The sequence below is a fragment of the Stenella coeruleoalba genome (genome assembly GCF_951394435.1).
Source record: "Stenella coeruleoalba genome assembly, chromosome: 1".
In the NCBI taxonomy this organism is placed as follows: Eukaryota; Metazoa; Chordata; class Mammalia; order Artiodactyla; family Delphinidae; genus Stenella; species Stenella coeruleoalba.
Window position 1 is genome coordinate 103,774,341 of NC_137169.1, and position 19,899 is coordinate 103,794,239.

Here is a 19,899-nt window from a genome sequence, read left to right on the forward strand (position 1 = left end):
AGGTATATAATATAGGAGTAGAAGTAATGGAGCGCTGCTGAAATATTTAGATTATTAGGAAGATGCAGATGTAGCCCATTACTTTAATAGGTACTCCTATTGAATATCATGTAAAATATTTAAAATAGTTAGACCCTGACTTTGTGGGGTTTTCTCACCTTTTTATACTTACTTCTCCGGACTCTGTGTCTCTCCTTTGGTTCCCTAATTTGTTCCTAACATATAAATAGACTACGGTAAAAACAACCTCAGCCATATGCCCTGGGATACTGTCACATTTCTGCATAGGAGAACTTATTTTTAATGGGTTTGTCTTTGAGAAAATGTAATTCCTCCAGCAGCGCTTTGGATAGGCTTTTCCCTAAAAAGTTGAGGCAACAGTTAAATGTGCTACGTAACACTTCGTGGCAGGCTTACGGGGAGAGGAAGTGCCCCAGAGAACCTGGCTGCAGTTCACTCACTCCTTGCCGTCTTTAGAAAACCCACCATCACCCTCCCAGTACCTTCTTCTCCTTTTCCCGTCGCTGTTGGTCCTTCAATTTAACCTGGAGAAGCTGAAATTTCAAGAGTTTCCCTATCAGTGGTAAGGTGAATTTCTCTCCGCTGTCCATAATTGCTTTTGCTGCCATTAAAACCTATGAAGAAACACAAGTATTAGGAAAGTGGCATTTTATAACCTTTGGCATGTCTGTCAGTGATGAAAAGATGAAATGGTATTTTGAGTTTTGTAATATTTGTCTTGCCGCAAAGGTGCCTCATTGCGGGCCAAAAAAATTAGGGAAAAATGCCCCAATGCCATAAAGAGAGGCATTTACCCTCTACTCTAAGTAGATTGGGTTGTCTGAAAATGAACTTTTTCCAATAAGTGCTTCCCATGATGGTGCTAGACTCAGACTCCGAAACGTGGGTGGAGGAAAGACAGGTGGAGCTCTGTGTTAGGATGACCGGTAGGTCAGTTTCATGCTACAGAAAGTCTGTTGTTTGGCAGAGCCAATAGTCCAAACTGTCAAACCGTGACTTCTTACGACGCTATAAATTAAATAGGGTTTTATAAAAATGGAAATGGCTATGTTAGCAGTCTTTCATTTCTTGGTGACCAAATTCAAATGAAAGATAAAAGCTGTTTGACACAGAGGCGCCGAGTGAATGCTGCTCCCCTACTCCTACCCCTTGCAATTTAAGGTTTATCCTGTTGGTATGCAGCCTAATTGGGGTGAAATAAGGTTATTGAGTTTTCTTTGGGTGACGACAGCCACTAGGAACATACAGCTGTATTGTCCAGATGTGTGGCACTGACAGCCTGTTTTATAACTGCACTTTTTACAGCTTGTTTCCTCTAAATTTCACACAACTCTCTAACATCTGGGCCCTTTTCCTTGGAGCCCTATAACCACTTTATTTACTGCAAAAAAATAAAAAATAAAATCATGTAAAATATACCATAAAAAGTTGTTATGTATTTCTCTTTCTTCATGTTGTCTCCCTAATAAAGTTCACCTCAGCCGGAAGCACTGTCACAAAAGTAATCTAGTCAAAGTGTTTTTTGACTTTTGTTTTCAAGCAAGCATCAGATTTATTTATAACCTCGGGATGAATTAGGTGTTACTAAAATGTCCTGACATGTTGCTTTTCTCCCCCCCTTGGTGCAATTACTCCTCCAGGCGCATATGGTGTCAATTTCACAGCCTCCGTCTCAGATAATGATGGCGCACACCGCATCTCATCGGGCTGCGTCTTGTCTGAGGTTCATACAAGCCCTTGGTCAGGGCTTTCCTGACCAATCCGGTTCCTTATGACTTTTCACTTTGCCAAGGGAAATAGCTGAAAGAAAGGGAGATGGCTATTTTGCTTCTAACTGCAGATGGCCCTGTGGATTATCCTATGCCAAAATGTAATCGGACCGCCTCGAGACCACATTGGGGTTTCCTGCATTGCAATGCAGGAGGGGAAAGCCAGGGAAAGGACTCCTTTAAAGCTGCTGTTTCCAAAAACCAAAGGAACAAACCAAATGTCAGAAAGCTTTGCATGTGTCTAAGCAAACACCCTCCATGAAACAGAGCTCTTTGCTTTTTATGGCAGTTCTGCTCCTGCTAACACGATTTAAGAAAAGGGACATGATGGCTGTGATAAGGATACACCTGTGGAATCTCACCACTTAATGATGACCAGACTCAAGAGAGAAGGGAATCCTAAGGGGACGGACAGTCACACATAAAATGAAAGCTGTCCGATTGGGTCCAGCCTCAATGGGTAGATGTATTTGGCTTGAAATGTTATTTTTCAATACCAGCTAAACAGTGTGCCGACTCTCAGGCTTCTCTGTGACATCTGGTTCAAAATATACAGCTTTGAGTTTTGAAGCTCATAGCAGCCTAGGATGGGGCGTTTCCCTGTGATACAAATATAATGACAATGTTGAAGGGAAGTCAACACTGGACTGGGTCTCTTTTCCTGAAGACCTGTGAAAACAGGATATTTACCTATGTCTCGGGTGGTGTGGGTGAAGCCTGCCTGGTGTCACGGTGATGGATGGGATGTCTCCGGAGTTGTTTTCTAGCCCCATGTCCCTATTAGGCTACGAATGTTACCTCACTGTGTTAAAATGTACTCAAAGCACAACAAAATGTCCCAAGAGAAAGGTGTTTTGCGGGCCATAAATGTTATTTCCGGTCAATCGAAAACTGTCTGTAGAGAGCTGGGTTTAAAACAAAAATCTGGCACAGCCTCAAAATAAGAATGATACCCTACTGTGAAATGGGGAGATTAGGAATAGCTGGGCACCCATGATCTCATGGACACAGAGCCAGGAAGAGCAGTGGCGGGGCGAGCCCGGAGGATGCTCCCTCCTCCCTGAGCAGCCCAGGGTGACCCAGTCGGAGGCAGACTCAGTGCCGATGCCCACACTCCCGGAGAAGGGCACAGCACTGCACGTGGCACTGTTGGCAATGGCAGAAACCGGCATGCTTGTCCTTCCCAGAGGAGGTTGCTCGGAGGAGGTTTGACTCCCAGGCATGCCATTTTCTTTCTGTGCTTCTCCCAAAGGGAACAGTAATGTGAATCCTTAGGATAATTAATGTAAATGAAAGTCTCTGCTGAAAAACATCTTAGACTGAAAATTTTTATGGAATGTGGGTCATCTCCAGGAGAGGCAGAAAAAGAAAAATGTTTATAAGTGAATTTCTACCGAAAAGTCTGTCTTCTCACACCCCATAGTTCACACTTCCAGCCAATCAACAGCCAGTAGTTTGGTCTCAGATGAAAAACAAATCCTTAGAGGGCCTCTGTTTGAAGGATAAGTCTTTGAGGGAAGGAAAAAACATGTGCAGAAGACACAGATTTTAAGGCTTCCCTTCCCTTGCCTTACTCGTATTAACTGAGATAATAATCAAATCTTCAACCTCCCAGCATTGTAAGGGTTACTTGTCCAGTATCTAGTCCATGTGTGTGTGTTTCTGTGTGTCTCTGTGTGTCTGTGTGTCTGTGCATCTGTGTGTCTCTGTGTGTGTCTGTGTGCTGGGGAGGCAAGCCGACAAGGGCAGTAGGTCTTGGGAGGATGAGGGGTACAAGAGAAAAAGGGAGCCGTGAGCTGATCAGGGTTGAGGAGTAATTAGACAAACCCCAAAGTTTCCAGAACTAGGCAGAAAAACAGCCCTAAGTGGGTTAAAACCTAGGTACTCATCAAGCCAAAATACCAAATAAATGAGCCTGGCATGAGTCAGAAACTTAAAAAATGCGTCTTATGGGCAAATGAGACTTATTAAATGGAGAAAAACTGTTCCCAGACAAGGCCTGTACGTGTCTCCTGGACCTATTCAGGCCAGGCCTCGGGGCCTGCCAGGGCTGGGGGGACATCCAGGCCAAGCTACCCGAGGTGCTTGGTTCTGGGAAAGACTGGTGTAGGAGGAAATTTAGCGTCCAAGAGTGCAGCTGAGGCAGGAAGACACGATTGTAAGGATCTTATTTTGAGGGTGGATGCCCTTTGTCTGTTAGGAAGTTTGTGATTCTGAGCACACTAAGAAATAAAAACATTTCTCTCTTTATCACTGACCTAATTCAGAGACGTATGTCTTATTTACTACCTAATGATCTGATCCAACAAAAATACACCAAATGAGCCAAATTCTTTCCTTGCCTGGGGATCAGGTCCCCCCACAGACACTAGTGGCCTCCCTTCCCGTCTTCCATCCTCTCTGTGGATCCTCCCCACATTAGTAGTAAGCACGGCATCGGTTGGGACAAACACTTAGAACTGCTCCACAGATTCCCATGAAAACAAAATGTATGTGTGTGCACAAATGCATGTATACATACAGACATAGAAACACATATGCATACATATATGTATGTGTATACATGATACATAAATAGATAGATGATAGATAGATAGATATAGATAGATAGATAGATAGGACTTCCATGAGGTCTGCAGGTCTGCTGCCAGGCTTCCCTGGTGTGCTTACAACAAGGCACAAGGGACAGCTTGACTTAAGTTGCTGAACTTGCTGCATGTTCAATCCAGGTGAGTTCTGAGGAAGGGTAAAGATTTTGGATCTGCATTTCTCTTGCCTGGAACAAACCAGGGAAAAGAGGTGGTGGAGGAGAGGGAAAGGTGTGGTTATGTGGGGCAGAGAAGGGAAGGATGAAGGGAGAGGGATGGGATGAGGAAAGGCTTTTCCTCCAGGGACTCCAAATATAGTCACCATTTTTTCCTAAAAGTCTTTTGGTTTCAGGGCCCTCCTTGAGGGTCCATGGTATTTGTTATAGTAGCCGCAAAAATGCATAAGATATGATTTCACGTTTAACCCATTATTCTTGGGTCAATGACTTAGGATTGGTTTGGATATATAAAGACCTCAGCAAATAGGAGCAGAATCCGTAAACTTGGCTCAGTCCAAACTAGCCCAGGGCGGAGCAAACAGGTTTTTGACATGCAGATCTAATTCGCTTTGTTTCTTCGTTCGTTCATTCATTCATTCATTCATTTGGTACCACATTCTTTTGTTTCTCTCATTTCCTTAATATGTGACCAAGTGCAATAGTTCCTCATCATGGTAAAAAGTGCAAGCAGTACCAGAAGGACGTACAGTGAAAAGAAAATGCTTCCCCAATCTCCTGCATTCCATTAACCAATTCTTGTGTATCCTTATGTAATTTCCTATGCATATATAGACATATACTTATATCTTTTTATATTTTAATACAAATAGTATCACACTTTCATATTGTCAAGTGGTTTGTGTTTTTACATCCAAAGTTATCAAGGACACCTCTGTATGAGAGAAGAGACCATTTATTACTCATAGCCCAAAAGTAGCTGTGTATGTGTCTTCATGTATAAATAGTCTTTGCATAAATGTAATTACGAATGTTAATAGAATTCAGGCCAATCTCAAGGTAAAAACCAGTGTATAACATTATATTTGGGTTTCTTGAAATTATATTCTAAAACTAAGCATTAAAGTATGCCCAAATAAATATGTTTTTTAAAAAAAGTTATCTAGGACAGCTTTCTGTGCAGACACGTATTGCTTACACATGTATTTTTAAATTATTAGCATAACCTCCTATTGTAGGGGTGTTTGGTCATTTATTTATAACCAGTTTCTTATTGATGGACACTTAGGTAATTTCAGGGTTTTTTCCTACTAAGTGCATGTGTAATTTAAATATTTATTGATACTTCCAAATTGACATTTGAAAAGTTAGCAGCATTTTTATTTCCACCACCACTATACGAAAGGGTCTGTGTCCCCCACTGCCTGCATTAACGCTGGATATTCTCCAACTTTTCTTTGTCTATATCATTGCTGACAGATCTTCCTGTGATCATGGAAGTGTTCTTTACCTGTACTACTGCACAAAAGAGTAGCCACCAGCCACTCGTGGTTATTGAGCACTTGAATATTGCTAGTGTGACTGAGGAATTGAAGTTTTAATTTTATTTTTTAATGGATTAAATTAAAACGTAAATAGCCACATGTAACTAGTGGCTCCGGTTTTGGTCAGAACATGTCTGTGTGATAGTGAAAAGTGATTCAGTCTTTTATTTATATATATATATATATATATATATATATATATATATATAAAAGACTGAATCACTCTGCTGTACACCTGAAACTAACACAATACTGTAAATCAACTATACTTCAATATATAAAATAAAATAATGGGGCTTCCCTGGTGGCGCAGTGGTTGAGAGTCCGCCTGCCGATGCAGGGGATGTGGGTTCGTGCCCTGGTCCGGGAGGATCCCACATGCCGCGGAGCGGCTGGGCCCGTGAGCCATGGCCGCTGAGCCTGCACGTCAGGAGCCTGTGCTCCGCAACGGGAGAGGCCACAACAGTGAGAGGCCCGCACACCGCAGCAATAAATAAATAAATAAATAAATAAAATAATGTTTGTTTAATCATCCCATCACTTTGTCCCTTAGATTTTATGCCAAAACTGAAAGGAAAGATATCCTATTTGGCACCATCCTTGGCAAAGTTTATTAATGTAGGAAATGCTTACATGCCTTATAAAATAGTAATGGTGCACTCAGATATTACACAGTGAAAGGTAATGGAAATCTGTGACTTCCAGGCTAAGACATTTTTTCCTGGTCATTTAAGAAATGTGCCCTTGTACAGGTGAGGATAAACAAGGCTGGTCCAAGGCAAAATTCAGAAAGACACAGAGCGCCTTTTTGCTTTCTAAATCCCTCCTGCTGCTAAAACAGAAAAGATTTAACTTGGTAACTCACTTTGAATGAATTTTACTCATACCAGTGACTAAGCTGTATTATAAAATTTTATCCCTTATTTATAGAATGAAAGGGACTAGCAACTGATGATAGAATGTCAAGCAAGAAGTAACAGATGTGGCATTTGAGAATTTAGGATGGGAGGTAGCTATTCTCTCTAACCCGAAAGCTTGCAATGCCTAAGGCTGGCTCTGAAGATAAATATGGTTTCACCTTTGTGGCACTGGGAGGCTGCAGTGTGACAGCAGTCTTGCGGCCATGACTAGTTTCCCATGCATCCACCCTCAAGTTTCACTGCCTGAAGTTGCTCTTATACACCAGGGCTAGGTCATTCAGAGGAAGGGCTCTGAAGAGAAAATGGAAATACCCTTCAGATTACGGTCAAAGGAGAAGCATCAGAGAGGGTGAGTGGGTAGGTGGGGCAGAAAACCGGTGAGACAGCAGCTCTGTATTGAGGGAGGAGTAAAGGCAAAGGAAGATGCTCTGGGGAGTAAGACCTGAGACTTGTCTGTGTGTGACTGTGTCCAAGTGTGTGTGGATATGTGGTGTGTGACTGTGTGTGACCACGAGACTGTGCACAGACTTGTGGGTCTGTGTGCATGCATGTGCCTGTGTGTGCATGTCTGCACAAAAGTATGTGTGTTTTGGTAGCTGCCTTTGGGGATGATTAAGATTATTAAAAGATACTCAGTTTCTCAAAACATCGGCAAAACTGAGATTGCAGCTACTGAAGAATTAATAAAAAGAGAAGAATACTAATATTTTTGATTGACACCTTAAAAGTAATACTGCTGTTTACCATTTTTAGCTAATTATTCTGCAGAACACAAGTGCTTATGTTTATCATTAAACACATGTCAGATTAAATATGTATAATTTATTCATCAAAGTAAACTGTAACTATATAGGCCATCTTCAAAGTTTGTTGCTTATGCACTCTGCTTTTGTCTTATATATGCTATATCTGCTTATAAAATGACAAAGTCAGAGAAAGTATTGCCCCAGTGTGTGTGTGTGTGTGTGTGTGTGTGTGTGTGTATGTGTGTGTTTTTCACAGTTTTCAATGTTTAGAGTCAAGGGCTGCTTTAGATGGGACTGATTCTGCATATTTGATGAAAAGGATGGATGAGCAGGTGATTTCAAGTGACTGAAAAGGGCCACTTAAATGGAGATGCCCTCATAGGAAAAGATTCCTGTTGGGAATTCTAGGTCCTCTGGTACAGGGATGATGACCCAGCTGCTGAAGCCGTACCTACTCACGGGCAGCATAAGGCAGAAGCACAGGCTGCGTTTGTATTCCAGTCTTCTCAAATACCACTGGGTGGCCTTGGGAAAGTTATCAACTCCTTTAAACTTCAGCTTTTTAAGCTACAGCAGGGTTTCTCAACAGTGGTACTATTGACATTTTGAGCCAGCTAATTCTTTATTGCAGGAGGTTTTTGCATGCACTAGAGGATGTTTTTAGCACATCCCTGGCTACCCCACTGTGACAACCAGAGGTATCTCCAGACATTGCCAAATTTCCCTGGGAGACAAAACTGTCCCTGGCTGAGAACCGCTGATGTACAGAAAGAGAATATGAATAGTGCTGATCTCACAAGACTGTATCAAGCACTGCATGAAGAAACACATAAAAAGACTTAGCATGGTGAATGATCTATGCACAGTAAACCCTCACTAAAGTGAGCTCTTACTGTTGCTATGCTTACATCCAGGGCAGGACTGGAATTCTTACATCCAGGGCAGGATTGGAATTCTTACATCCAGGGCAGGATTGGAATTCTTGAAGACCTTTCAGCTCAGGTTGGGGGAAAGAAAAAAGTAACGGAGAGATGTGCATTTGGGCAGGCAGAAGGGGAACCTTAATTTATTATCAGCTGGTGGTAACCTGGTTTTTCCTTTCATTTAACCCTTTCTCTGCTCTGACAAGGACAGATCAAGACGCATTTAGGGAAAGCAGAGATAAAAAGAAAAGGTGTAAAACAGATCCTGTTATGGTGCAGTGCATTCTGGGAGGGGGAGAGGAGGAAGTCCGTTATTCTTAATTTCTTCTAAAATGAGACAGAGTAATGATCTGAGTGTTCTACAACTCCTCAGCCTCCCTTCCTGTTCCCTCCACTCTCTTCCCTCCTTCATTCCTCCTGCATTTACTGGGTGCCAACTACACTGCAGTCATTGCGTTGCTTGATCCTTTCTGTGTCTAGTCTATCCAGTTCACATTCTTTAAGTAATGAATAATTTCCAATGAGGCATAATTGGAAACACAGCTGGAAGGAGCAGGGTAGCAGCGAGAGAAGGCAATGGAGTGAGACAAGAGGAAAGAAAAAGAATAGGAACGACTGCAACATATTTTCTCACTTTGAGCAGAGGAAAAGAAAATAATCAAGCAATATGAAGCTGTCCCTACATAAATTTCAAGGTGACAGAAGATCTGGGTTCCATGTAGGTCATCCTGTCTGTCTAACGCAAATGGAACGTTATGAAAGGGCTCAGACCACAGCTTGGTGAGAAGTTCATAATGATGATAAATACCCGTAGCAGGTGACTCCTGGATCATTTTCAGCTGTCCATAATTAAACTGGTATCCATCTCTCGACAGTGTCAGGGCTGTGAAATAATTCCAGTCATTGGACCCCTTACATCTGGGCTGAAATGAAATAATATTTGGCAGTAACAAGGAGTCACTGAAACTAAATAAACAACCCCTTTCAAGACTATATAAAAGTCGGTAACATAATAACATTTGACAGGGATTAAGACCTCTTTGGGGCCGTAAGGAAGTTTCAGAAGCAGCAAAAACAAATACATAGAAGGTAGAACAGATCTATGCTTTAACAGACATGTATAATTTGAAATGTGATGAATTTCCCAAGGGAGAGGTGCATTTTGAACATCTAGTATGCTCGTGTCAAAAAGCACAGGACTTATCTTAGAAACGTTTGTCGGACTTATTCTTCCAAAGAAGGAAAAAGCAAAGCTTTCCTTTTTCTTTTTTAATTTAAATTTATTTATTTTTTATTTATTTGTTTTTGGCTGCATTGGGCCTTTGTTGCTGTGCGCGGGCTTTCTCTAGTTGTGCGAGCGGGGGCTACTCTTCGTTGCGGTGCGTGGGCTTCTCATTGCCGTGGCTTCTCTTGTTGCAGAGCACGGGCTCTAGATGCGCGGGCTTCAGGACTTGTGGTGGGCACGCTCAGTAGTTGTGACTCGTGGGCTCAAGAGCAGAGGCTCAGTAGTTGTGGCACACAGGCTTAGTTGCTCCATGGAATGTGGGATCTTCCTGGACCAGGGATCGAACCCATGTCCCCTGCACTGGCAGGCGGATTCTTAACCACTGCGCCAACAGGGAAGTCCCTAAAGCTTTCCTTTTTTAAGTAGCGTTTGGGTTTTTGTATACCCACAAAATAAAGGCACATGAAGCTGAATGTGATAATATGGGAAAGGATGATATAGGAAGTTCAGATATATATTAGCTTTAGGTGTATATGAGTAGCATATGATTCTATTATCATAATCCTTTTTTTATTTTAGATCAAGGTCTTTTCCTCAGTCCCAAGATGCCCCCACCCCTCTGAAGTCATTCTTGGTTCTTTCAGCTTGTCATGAAAGCTACAACTGAACAACCCTACGACTTTTTTGAATCTTCCCTAAGGGAGCTGGCTCTCTTGTTTCGGAATTATTTGTGTGCAGGGTTTGTAATCTCTAGGAGCTTGGAAAGGCTGATCCTGATGTGATTCATCTGTCTCCAACCCCGCATAGAATCGATGCATATGTCATTCAATAAATTTAAAATAGCTTTTGGAGTTATTTCTTGTTTGACTTGAAGTTGGGTGTTTTCCAATATTCATAGCTACCATCACCAAGGTCTAGGAGTAGACTGCAAGTAGCAGTAGGTTCTCAGGCTAAATAAGTAACACATAAGCGGCTACATAGCACACACTATGTGCCAGATAAGGACTGTTCCAACAGTGGCACTAAAATAATCTAAGGATTGCACTTTAGATAGTCTACCTCATTTAACTCTCACCTTCCCTCCGAGGTAGAGACTCATCACCCCATTTTATAGATAAAGAAACTGAGGCCTGGTGATCACAAGTAAGTAGTAGCTGTGGGAGCTGAACTCAGGCCACCTAGTTCCAAGGTCCTACTCTGCATCACCATATTTGGTGGCCTCACAGAAGCCTTTTCACCCCTGAAATGGAGCTACCAGGCTCCCATCTAGTATCGCAGCCCCTCCCCAGTCTCTATACCCAGTCCCTATCTTAGCTGGAGGGATGTAGAGCTTTTTAGCTTTTTTTTTTTTTTTAATGTTTAAATACTCTTGACTCTCTTACTAGTTTTGTCTTTACCTGGTGCCTCCACTCTAGAGAGCTGGGCTGCTTTCTTTTCCTGAGACCCCTCAGATCCTAAAATAGCTCTGAAAGGTGGCAGAAGGTGCCACTTTGGCATAAGGATTATTCTGAACTAAAGGCACTTGAAAAACGGCAGATGCAAGAAGGGCATTCTAATCTCCCTTTTTCTTCACGAAAACAGGAGATCAAAGCTTCCATGTGAAAGATGCCCTCCCTATACCAGAAGGAAATTAACATCATCGTCACCGAGGACCAGAAGTTGACAGAGAATTCTATACACGAAGACCTTGCCAAAATAATTCTTAACTTCTTTTAGCCTCCCCACATAGTCTACCTACTTTTTCACACTGCCTCTCTCTGTTCAACCCAATATAAAGGCCCATAGTTCTTGCCATTTCTTTGGGAGTGGGGCTTCATTTCCTTACGAGGGCTCCTGTGTCAGGTAAAACGTATGCAAATTTACATGCTTTTCTCCTGTCCATCTGTCCAATGTCAGTTTAATTCTTGGACCCAGCCGAGAAGAAGCCTCAAAGGGTAAAGGTAAAAAGTTACCTCCCCTGTACTTCATCTGTCTCTTGTCCCCAGGCCTGAATCATGTCTTAGAAACTCAGGCTGGCATCCACCTTCCTTTCCCAGTCGTCTTCTCCTTCGATCCTAGACCATTCCCCTAAAATCCTGCCTCAGTCTGAGTCCAGTGACTGATACTTGCTAGTCACTGACTGGCCTAGATATCTGAGTACGGCTGGTCCCTGAACTTCCTGCACCCCAATGCCAGACCACTAGATGAGTCATTTGCCATTTAGTTAGATTCCACGTTCCACTTCCTAGACTGGAAGTTGCTGGGTGCCCACCCACGCCTTCCTTCCTTTCTGGGAGAATCTGACATTTTTTAGGCGTTCACCCCTCTCCCAATTGGCTCGTGTGCCTCTGGGGACTCGCAGCTCCAGGGGTGGATCCCTTTGCACTAGAAATAATCCTAACCTCCCTGGTCCAGGATTGGTTCAGGATGAGCCTGTGACCTAGTTCAGGCCAGTGGGATGTGAGGAGTGGTCTCCTGGGGTTGCTGGATCCCATATCCTCAGTCCTGATGCTTTCGGAAGAGGCTGCAGCCATCCCACCACCATAGGAAGCTGGAGCCGTCACACAGATGGAGGAAGGGTCGTTCCTCACAGATGCAGGAAGTGGGGCTGGAGCCTGTGGGCTAAGCTGACCCCAAAACCTGTCTAGACTTCTAGTTATACAAGCCAGTACACTCCCTTTTGTTTAAGCCAGTTTTAATCTTCTTCTTGTGAATTTAGAAGTAAGGTGACCAAGCTGGTACTGATACGGTGAGATGCATGCCTTCAAACCACTAGAGACTTTTTTTTAAAAAACAGTGATTATGTGTCTTTCAGGTCAGCAGCACTAGCATCACCTGGGACCTTGTTAGTTATGCGAATTCTTGGGCTCGGCCCAGACCTGCTGCATCTGAGGCTCTGGGGGTGGGCCCAGCAGTCTGTGGTTTGTTTAACCTGATGTACTCAGGTTTGAGAGCCACTGCTTTCTGGTTTCTTTGGTGGCCTTTCACACTAACATATTTAACTCACATATTATCAGCACCCCTGCGTCCCTTGTTCTTAGTAATGTGCATCTATATTGCTTAATTTTTTGTATCTATCTTTCTAAAATATAGAGTTACCAAGCTGCTCATTTCAGAGGACAGCCTGGAGTGGGATTTCTGCTAATGTCCTGCTGGGCAAAGAATGTATTCAGCGTGTCAACGCTCTCCTCTTTCCCCCTCAAAACTCTACTCCTTCACAATTAAAAAAAAGCTGTAGTGTTTCTCTAGCTTGGTTGTGGACAGTATTCTTCAAGGCTATTGCTGCCTCCTAACTTTCAATCTATTCCAAACCTGTCCCATATAGAGGCTTGTTTTCTAAGTTTCCCGTGTCCTCTCCTAATCTCTTGGACTCATGGAGGAAGCATACAGGGTATTGATGTCTCCTGGCTGGCTACTGGGAGAGCCCTTTGTGAGCAGACGGATGCTGCCTAGTTTCCCATAAGTGTTTCTCTGTGTGCCCTGTGGACCACCTGCCCCATAATCCCTGGGACCCTAGTTAAAGACACAGATTACCTGGGATCTACCCCCAGAACCACCAAATCAATCTCTGGAGGTGAGGTTCTAGGAGCATAAAGTTTCAACAAGCATTCTAGAGATTCTTAAATACCCTTGAGTTTAAGAACTGGGGCAAAGGTCATTTACATATTGACCCTAGGATGACTAACCGAGTGTTTTCCCAGGGCTTGGTACTTTCAGTGCTAAAACTGAAAGTCCCTGGCATCCAGGACAGTTGGTCACCCTAAGATAGCAAGTTCTCAAGGCGAACCATTTTGAGACTGTCAGAGCTAAGGGGATAGTGTCGTTAGTCTGACTTTATCCCTTGCTTTGCTTTCCCCAGTCTTTCTAGCCCATAGAAGAGGGGTGTATTCCAGAAACTGAGAGTGACTGAAAGCACTCGAGGGGTGTGGGTGGGGCCAAGAGTGGCAGGTGGGGGGACGGGGAGGGGAGAGAATTAGGGGAAACTTGACATTGAAGAAGTAAGCAGGGGTGAGGCCACCAGCTGCTCAAATAACATACTAAAGGAATTTGGATTTTATCTTGAAAGTGATAAGGAGACACAGAGTTTTAAGCAGGTTAGAGACATGATCAGATGTATAGAGGTCTCCTTCTGAGTCCTGGCATTTCATTTATCTTCAGTGACTGTTCTTATGCAGCAAAACCCCCAGGCTTTCTTAGATGTCTTGGTAACCAAAACCCTTGAATGTGTATTTCAGGGCTTACACTCTGTACCCTCCCCCTCCAGCTTTGTTTGACTGTCATTTGCTCCTAGCGCTAGAGGCATATATGTTGATCAGAGGCATTCTGATTTGCTCAGAGGCTATAGACAAAGAAGTGGGCAGGCAGGCAGTAGTACCATCTGCCTTGAAGAGCAGGGGAATGAGCAAAGCATGAACATTCTCTGGCCCTTCTCAGACCACTGTTACTTTGGCAGAACTCAACAGATTGGAGAATGTAAATATCCTAAAGGCACCGGCCTTCAATGGTACTTCTGTTTCTCCAGCTCTGAGAACAGTGCCTGGCACAAGTGCTCAAAAGTGCTCAAAAGTGAAAGAATGGATGGAAGGATGAACACCGGGCCATGGAGAATGGGAGGAGGAGAATAAGTGGGGCCATTGTCCTGTTCTGGGTGGTGGCGAGGGGGAGCCAGAGTGCAGATGGAGAGTTCACCTTTGGGGAGGATGGCCCCTCTCCCGGCCCCGTGAGCAGCATGCGGACAGAGGTGTGGCTGCGTCTCTCCAAGTGCAGGCTTGGGAGTGCCTGGATGCTTGTTGAGAAGGTGTGTTCCTGGACTTTCCTGAAGACACCCCCGATCCCCGTCACTGTGGCTGCGATCTCGCACAGGCATTTTTAAATGAGCTCTGCAGGTGATTTGGAGGCTTGCCACTTTGAGGACCACTGACACAAAGAGGCAAGAAGAGGTTTAGCAATCGGAAGGGCTCACACCAAAGGCCTTCCTGCAACAACCCCTCCCAGATTCCCCTGTCTGAGACAATTCTCCCTGGTCCCGCTCCCTGGCCCTTGTGCATGTTTCCATCCAGTCCCCTCCTGCAGGTGCGCCTGTATTAGCAGCCTTGAATGTGTGTCCTTCTCCTTCAGGGCACCTGGAGCTTGGCAGGGCCCCCAATGATGGCTTCTTCCTTTTTGTAACCCTCACTGCATCTAAAATCTGCTTTAAATCAAAGCAAATATTCCTCATTCTGAATTTAGACAACAGTGGCTCCCCTCCCATTATCACAAGAAATCCGAAAACAAAATTACATAATCATTTCGCATTCATGAATTCCGTAATCACAAAACACAGCCAATAAAAATATGATTAAATGTTTAACCTTACAATTTTTGCTTATCAAATTGACTAAGATAAAAAAATACAATGTTGAAGAGGGTGTGGTTAAATTGGAACTGTTAGAAGGAATGTAAATTGGCACAAATTATCTCGAATGCATTTTGACAATGTATGTCAAGAGCTTTACAAAGATTTATATACTTTGACTCAGTAATTACACTTCTTGAAATTTTTCATAAGGAAACAATCAAGGTCCTCACTATTGGTAAACAGTCTAAATTTAGCAAAAGGGGGAGTGGTTAAGTGAATTATTGAATAGAGACATGCTTTCTATTATATAGACACTGTATATGGATTTAGAAAAAGGCTAATGTCATAATATATGAAAAGGATATGATAGAAAGTATATACAGTTTCTATTTTTCAAAAAGAAGCATGCACCTCTGAATGGTGGAATAGTCTACAGATACTTAGGCGCCTAATACTATATGGGCTATGCTCTTTCTACATTTCCCAAATTTTCTACAATTAACTTGTACTGTATTGCTTTTTTAATAAAACAGCTAATAAATGAAATATACAATGTAAATGCTATACAGCAATGGACTGTTATTAATAGTGCCACCCTTCCATCCTCCTGCAGAATTTTTCCTGCACGCTGATTCTAATATCTTCACCTCTCATATTACTTTCCAGCTCAGAATTCCTCAACGGATCCCATACTGAAAGGATAAAGTGTTCACTCCTTAGCAGGGCACACCAAGCCCTTTATGACCTAGTCTTGACACACTTGTCTGGTCTCGTTCCTAGCTGCTCCTTCCACTATCCCTCCTATCCTTCAGGGATGCCCATTATTTGGAATTTCTTGGTTATGCCATGCTGTCTATGTCTGCCTGATTTTGCCGGGGCTGATTCCTCTGCCTAGAATTCCCCCTCCTCCTTCCTTACTTCATAAATTCCCCATTCAGCTTTCTAGCCATTTTCCTAAAACCTTTCCCTCAAAACTTTAGAAAGATTTAGGCATTGCTCTGTGCATTCAATGTACCCTTAACAACTTTGTTGTTATCGTATGGTAATAAACTGCTCATTTCCATATCTGTCTTTTAGGTTGAAGGCTAGAATTAACTTTATGATGGGCACATGGTGAACAACGAATACAATACATGCTGAATAAAAGAATGAGCACACAAATCACAAAGCCCTTCACAAACATCGTGCAGGCTGTCCCTTGTAAAAGGGTACCCTGTGACGGCCAGCGTGGCTGACATCCAGCCAGCCCTCCTCTTGCGAAGCCAGTGTGCTCAGAGGCTGGGAAAACGCTTGGCACTAGTTCACTAATTGAGAAAGTGACTGGTGTCAGGGGAAGTGCCTGATGTGCCAGAGACTCATTCCACAGACCCATTGCACAAACATTTACTGTGTCCAGCAAAAGTGCGAAAATCAGTGGATTCGGTCTCCAAATGCACCCCTGGGCATGAGCAAGAGTATCAACCAAGAGGGGGGGAAAATATTAGAACCCCTGATTACATTTGCCTTTATTTTGTCCTTTTTAATTCTTAATTTTGAGGATGTTCTATGATATTTGTAATATGTTCATATACACACATACAATGTACACGGAACAAACGCTCTATTTTTTTTTTTTTTGAACTGATGGGATATGTGATCAAAATAACTTGGGATTGCTAGCCTAGAGCGCTGGGGTTTTAGTGATGAATAACACATGTCCGCTAATGCTCATGCGGTTCACTACAAAGTAGCGGGAGGCAGATACAAACAAACAACCACGATATAACACAGCAAGATGAACTTTGCCTGCCGGAATCCAAGGAGATTTCACAAAAGAGATGACACTTGAACAGGGTTATTTGGCTGCTAAATGGGAACATTTAAGTCTAAATTTTACATAATTCTATTTAACTCGGTGCACTTTGCACTTACTGAGGAAGGAGCATAAAGTGAATGGAGCGCAAAATGGCTAAAGAGGGATGAGCTAGAGCTGCTCCAAAACCGTGGCTTCATCACCTAAAGGGATGGAGATATGTGTGTGTTTGCTTACGGTGCCAAGTAGACGTGATTTGATACAGAAATTCTAGATTTACAGTCACTTCATCATTCTTGATCAAGTTCTACCCCAACCTTTTACCTCCTCAAAAAAACCCCAGGTCCCAAGGGCTCTAGAGAAAATCCTAAGTTAATATCTGCCAATTCGTATTTGTATTTTCCCTATCTAATTTGGTTTATTTATTTTACAACTTTGTGCAGAGGGGTCAGGTATTCTAAGTGGGGAATGTCTTTAGCCCTGGGAATGATGTGAATGACTGATAAAGTCTAATCCAAAGTCTGAGGCCAAACGTGTGCCTGCGGAAGCCTGTGTTTGGCACAATTCTTTTAGAAACTTTAAGACCAGGGGAAACACTTCCTCGGTAACAGCGCTAGAGAAAACTCCCAGAGGGCTTGCTCCTTTGTTTAGGTGAATTACTAAGCAGGTTAAACTTAACTGTCAGCTCCTTGACTGTAGGGACTGCGTCTCAAAGAGCCTGAAGTAACAGAGTGAAGCCTGAACATGGAGCCTGCGTTCCAACATGGGGCTCTGACGTTATCAGCTGCGGGCGCAAGGCAAGTCACTTAACCTCTTCGAGACTCTCTGCTCGTTTGCTACATGAGAATAATAAGATGTAAGTCAGCTTCCCAAGGTTGTTGGGATCAAATCTACATTGTGTGTGAAAAGTATTTTATACTCTAAAAGGCATCTTCCAAATGTGGGTTGTTATTATTCTTGTTAATAAAGTCCCAGCAAAAAGCATTGCCTGTTGGAGAAAATGTCACATGCCATAAAATACTGATTCAAAAAAGACTGATTGAGTGAATGAATGTGGAAGAGGTTTAGTTTCAACAAATTCACTCAATGGTGATGCAGAAATGGTTTCTGGGGACTCGCATGGTTACCCCGCGCCTTCAGTCTTGCTAACTCCTTCCCCTACTCTCCCTGTCCAAATGAACATTCCCTCAAAGGTCCAGCTTTTACTTCTGATAAATAAACGCATGTTGATAGGATAACGGTATAATGGGTTAGCATGCTGAAAATGCAGTTTCATTTCATCTGAACCAGGGTTTTACCGACCCTGTGCCTGAACCCAGGCCTTGCAGGGGCTATTTTTGGACAGGCAGAACTTCCAGCACCTCTTATATCATATCTCACGGCAACTGCCCTCTCCACCTACATACAGGGTGGGCCTGCATACATAAAACAGGACACTAAAACCTCTTTCTCCCATCTGATGACTCATCTTTGTCTCTACTTTCAGAAAGGGAAAGCACCATACATAGACTTTACCAATCCAATCCATTTTCCTTTGCTTCTCCCCGAAGAGGAGAAAGAGTATGTATGTGTGTGTGTGTGTGTGTGTGTGTGTGTGTGTGTGTGTGTTCCTCCCATGATTGAGGAATCCTGAAATGAACCTCTATAAGAACCCCTGACAATGTTCTGTGGATGGTTTTGCACATGGAATTGAAACAAGTTGGCAGGAAGAAGAATTCTTTCTGCATAATTCAAAGCAGACATTTTACTAGGGGAAAAGCAAATCAGAAATTTGCTGTCAGTCCTTGAAATTTTATTAGTTACAAAAAGTAATATATTAGCCCCTTGCATTAAATCCAGATAGGATCTACCCTTTCTTTTTCCCCCTCTCAATGATATTCCTAAAATGAATCTTTGAGAATGTACTACAAGACTAGCTCCTCATAAATTCGTAAGATTCAGCAGTGGTGGCCTGTGACTATGTTACGTGTTATTAGCTTCTCCTCTGCTTCTCTGCAGCTCCAGAGATAAAGGATAATATTATAAGACTTGAGAATAACTGAACTAATCACATGTTCCTTCCGATAAAGAGGATAATCTAATTAAATATTTCCCAATGAGTGAGTGAGCCCGGGTGAGTCTGAGTACTGTAATCCAAATAAGTATGAAGCCAAAAGATGCAATTTTAAAGGAAAGGGGTTTATTGAACAATTGCACTTTTTCTGGGTAAGAATTTTTGTAGGACTGGTTTTCTATTTTTCAAACCTCTAAACTCATAATGATATATTTTAATATATTTTGGAAGCAATATAGAGATCATATTTTAGTTAACTTACATTATCAGGCTACTTAATTGGGTTTGAGGGGTTTTTCGGCCAGTCAAGTGTGTGAAATAGAAGAATGGATGGACTTCAAAACACAATATCTATCTGAAATTCACTTATTCAAATTAATATTCTGTGAATTAGTATGCACAGTAGCTTTTCAGTAAATATAAATGAATTTCTATCTAATAGTCAATTCTCTCACCTTTGGTTTGGTATTTCTTCTTCCTTTCCTTGCTACCAAAGATGGAGGAATGAGTTAGAATTTCAGAAATAGAGGTCACACTAAAAATACGTAGAAGCATGAAAATTGTTACCATACTTCAATTCCAGCTACACATTCTCTCCCTCTCAGGAAGCAAGGCCATCTATATCTTTGTTGCATCTCTGACTGTTTTGGTGACGGCTCTGCCCCTCCCTCTCTCCTCTTTCCAACATGCCCTGTCTGGGGACCATTACCCTTCTGGCTGAAAGTTGTGAACAATAAGTGAGGTCAGCCACAGGGCTCAATGAAGGACAGACTCAATTATAACCAAGGCTTAAATCTATAACTTTTACATCAGACTTGCTACAAAGTATTAAAACGTCATGAAGTAGCAGGAAACAAACATAGTATTTACAACATGATGGACTACCAGCTCTTGAGGGCAGAGACCAGGTCTAACTGAATCTTGTGCCCGCTCTCCAGCCTGTAATAGAAACTCTGTAAACGTCTGCTGAGTGAGGGCTGAACAAGGATGAGTGTCTACAATACTCTTTACTCCAGGGAGATGCAGAAGGAAGATAACACAAAA

General features: G+C 42.7%; 1 protein-coding gene across 1 annotated transcript in view; it reads right to left on the bottom strand.

Annotated features, from left to right (window-relative positions):
• SPAG17 (sperm associated antigen 17) overlaps positions 1–19,899 on the bottom strand; it is a 229,695-nt gene that overhangs the window by 173,258 nt on the left and 36,538 nt on the right. The window contains exon 4 of the mRNA XM_079944374.1: positions 504–635. Coding sequence (XP_079800500.1) covers positions 504–635 — 132 coding nt within the window. The remainder of the gene's footprint in view (positions 1–503; positions 636–19,899) is intronic.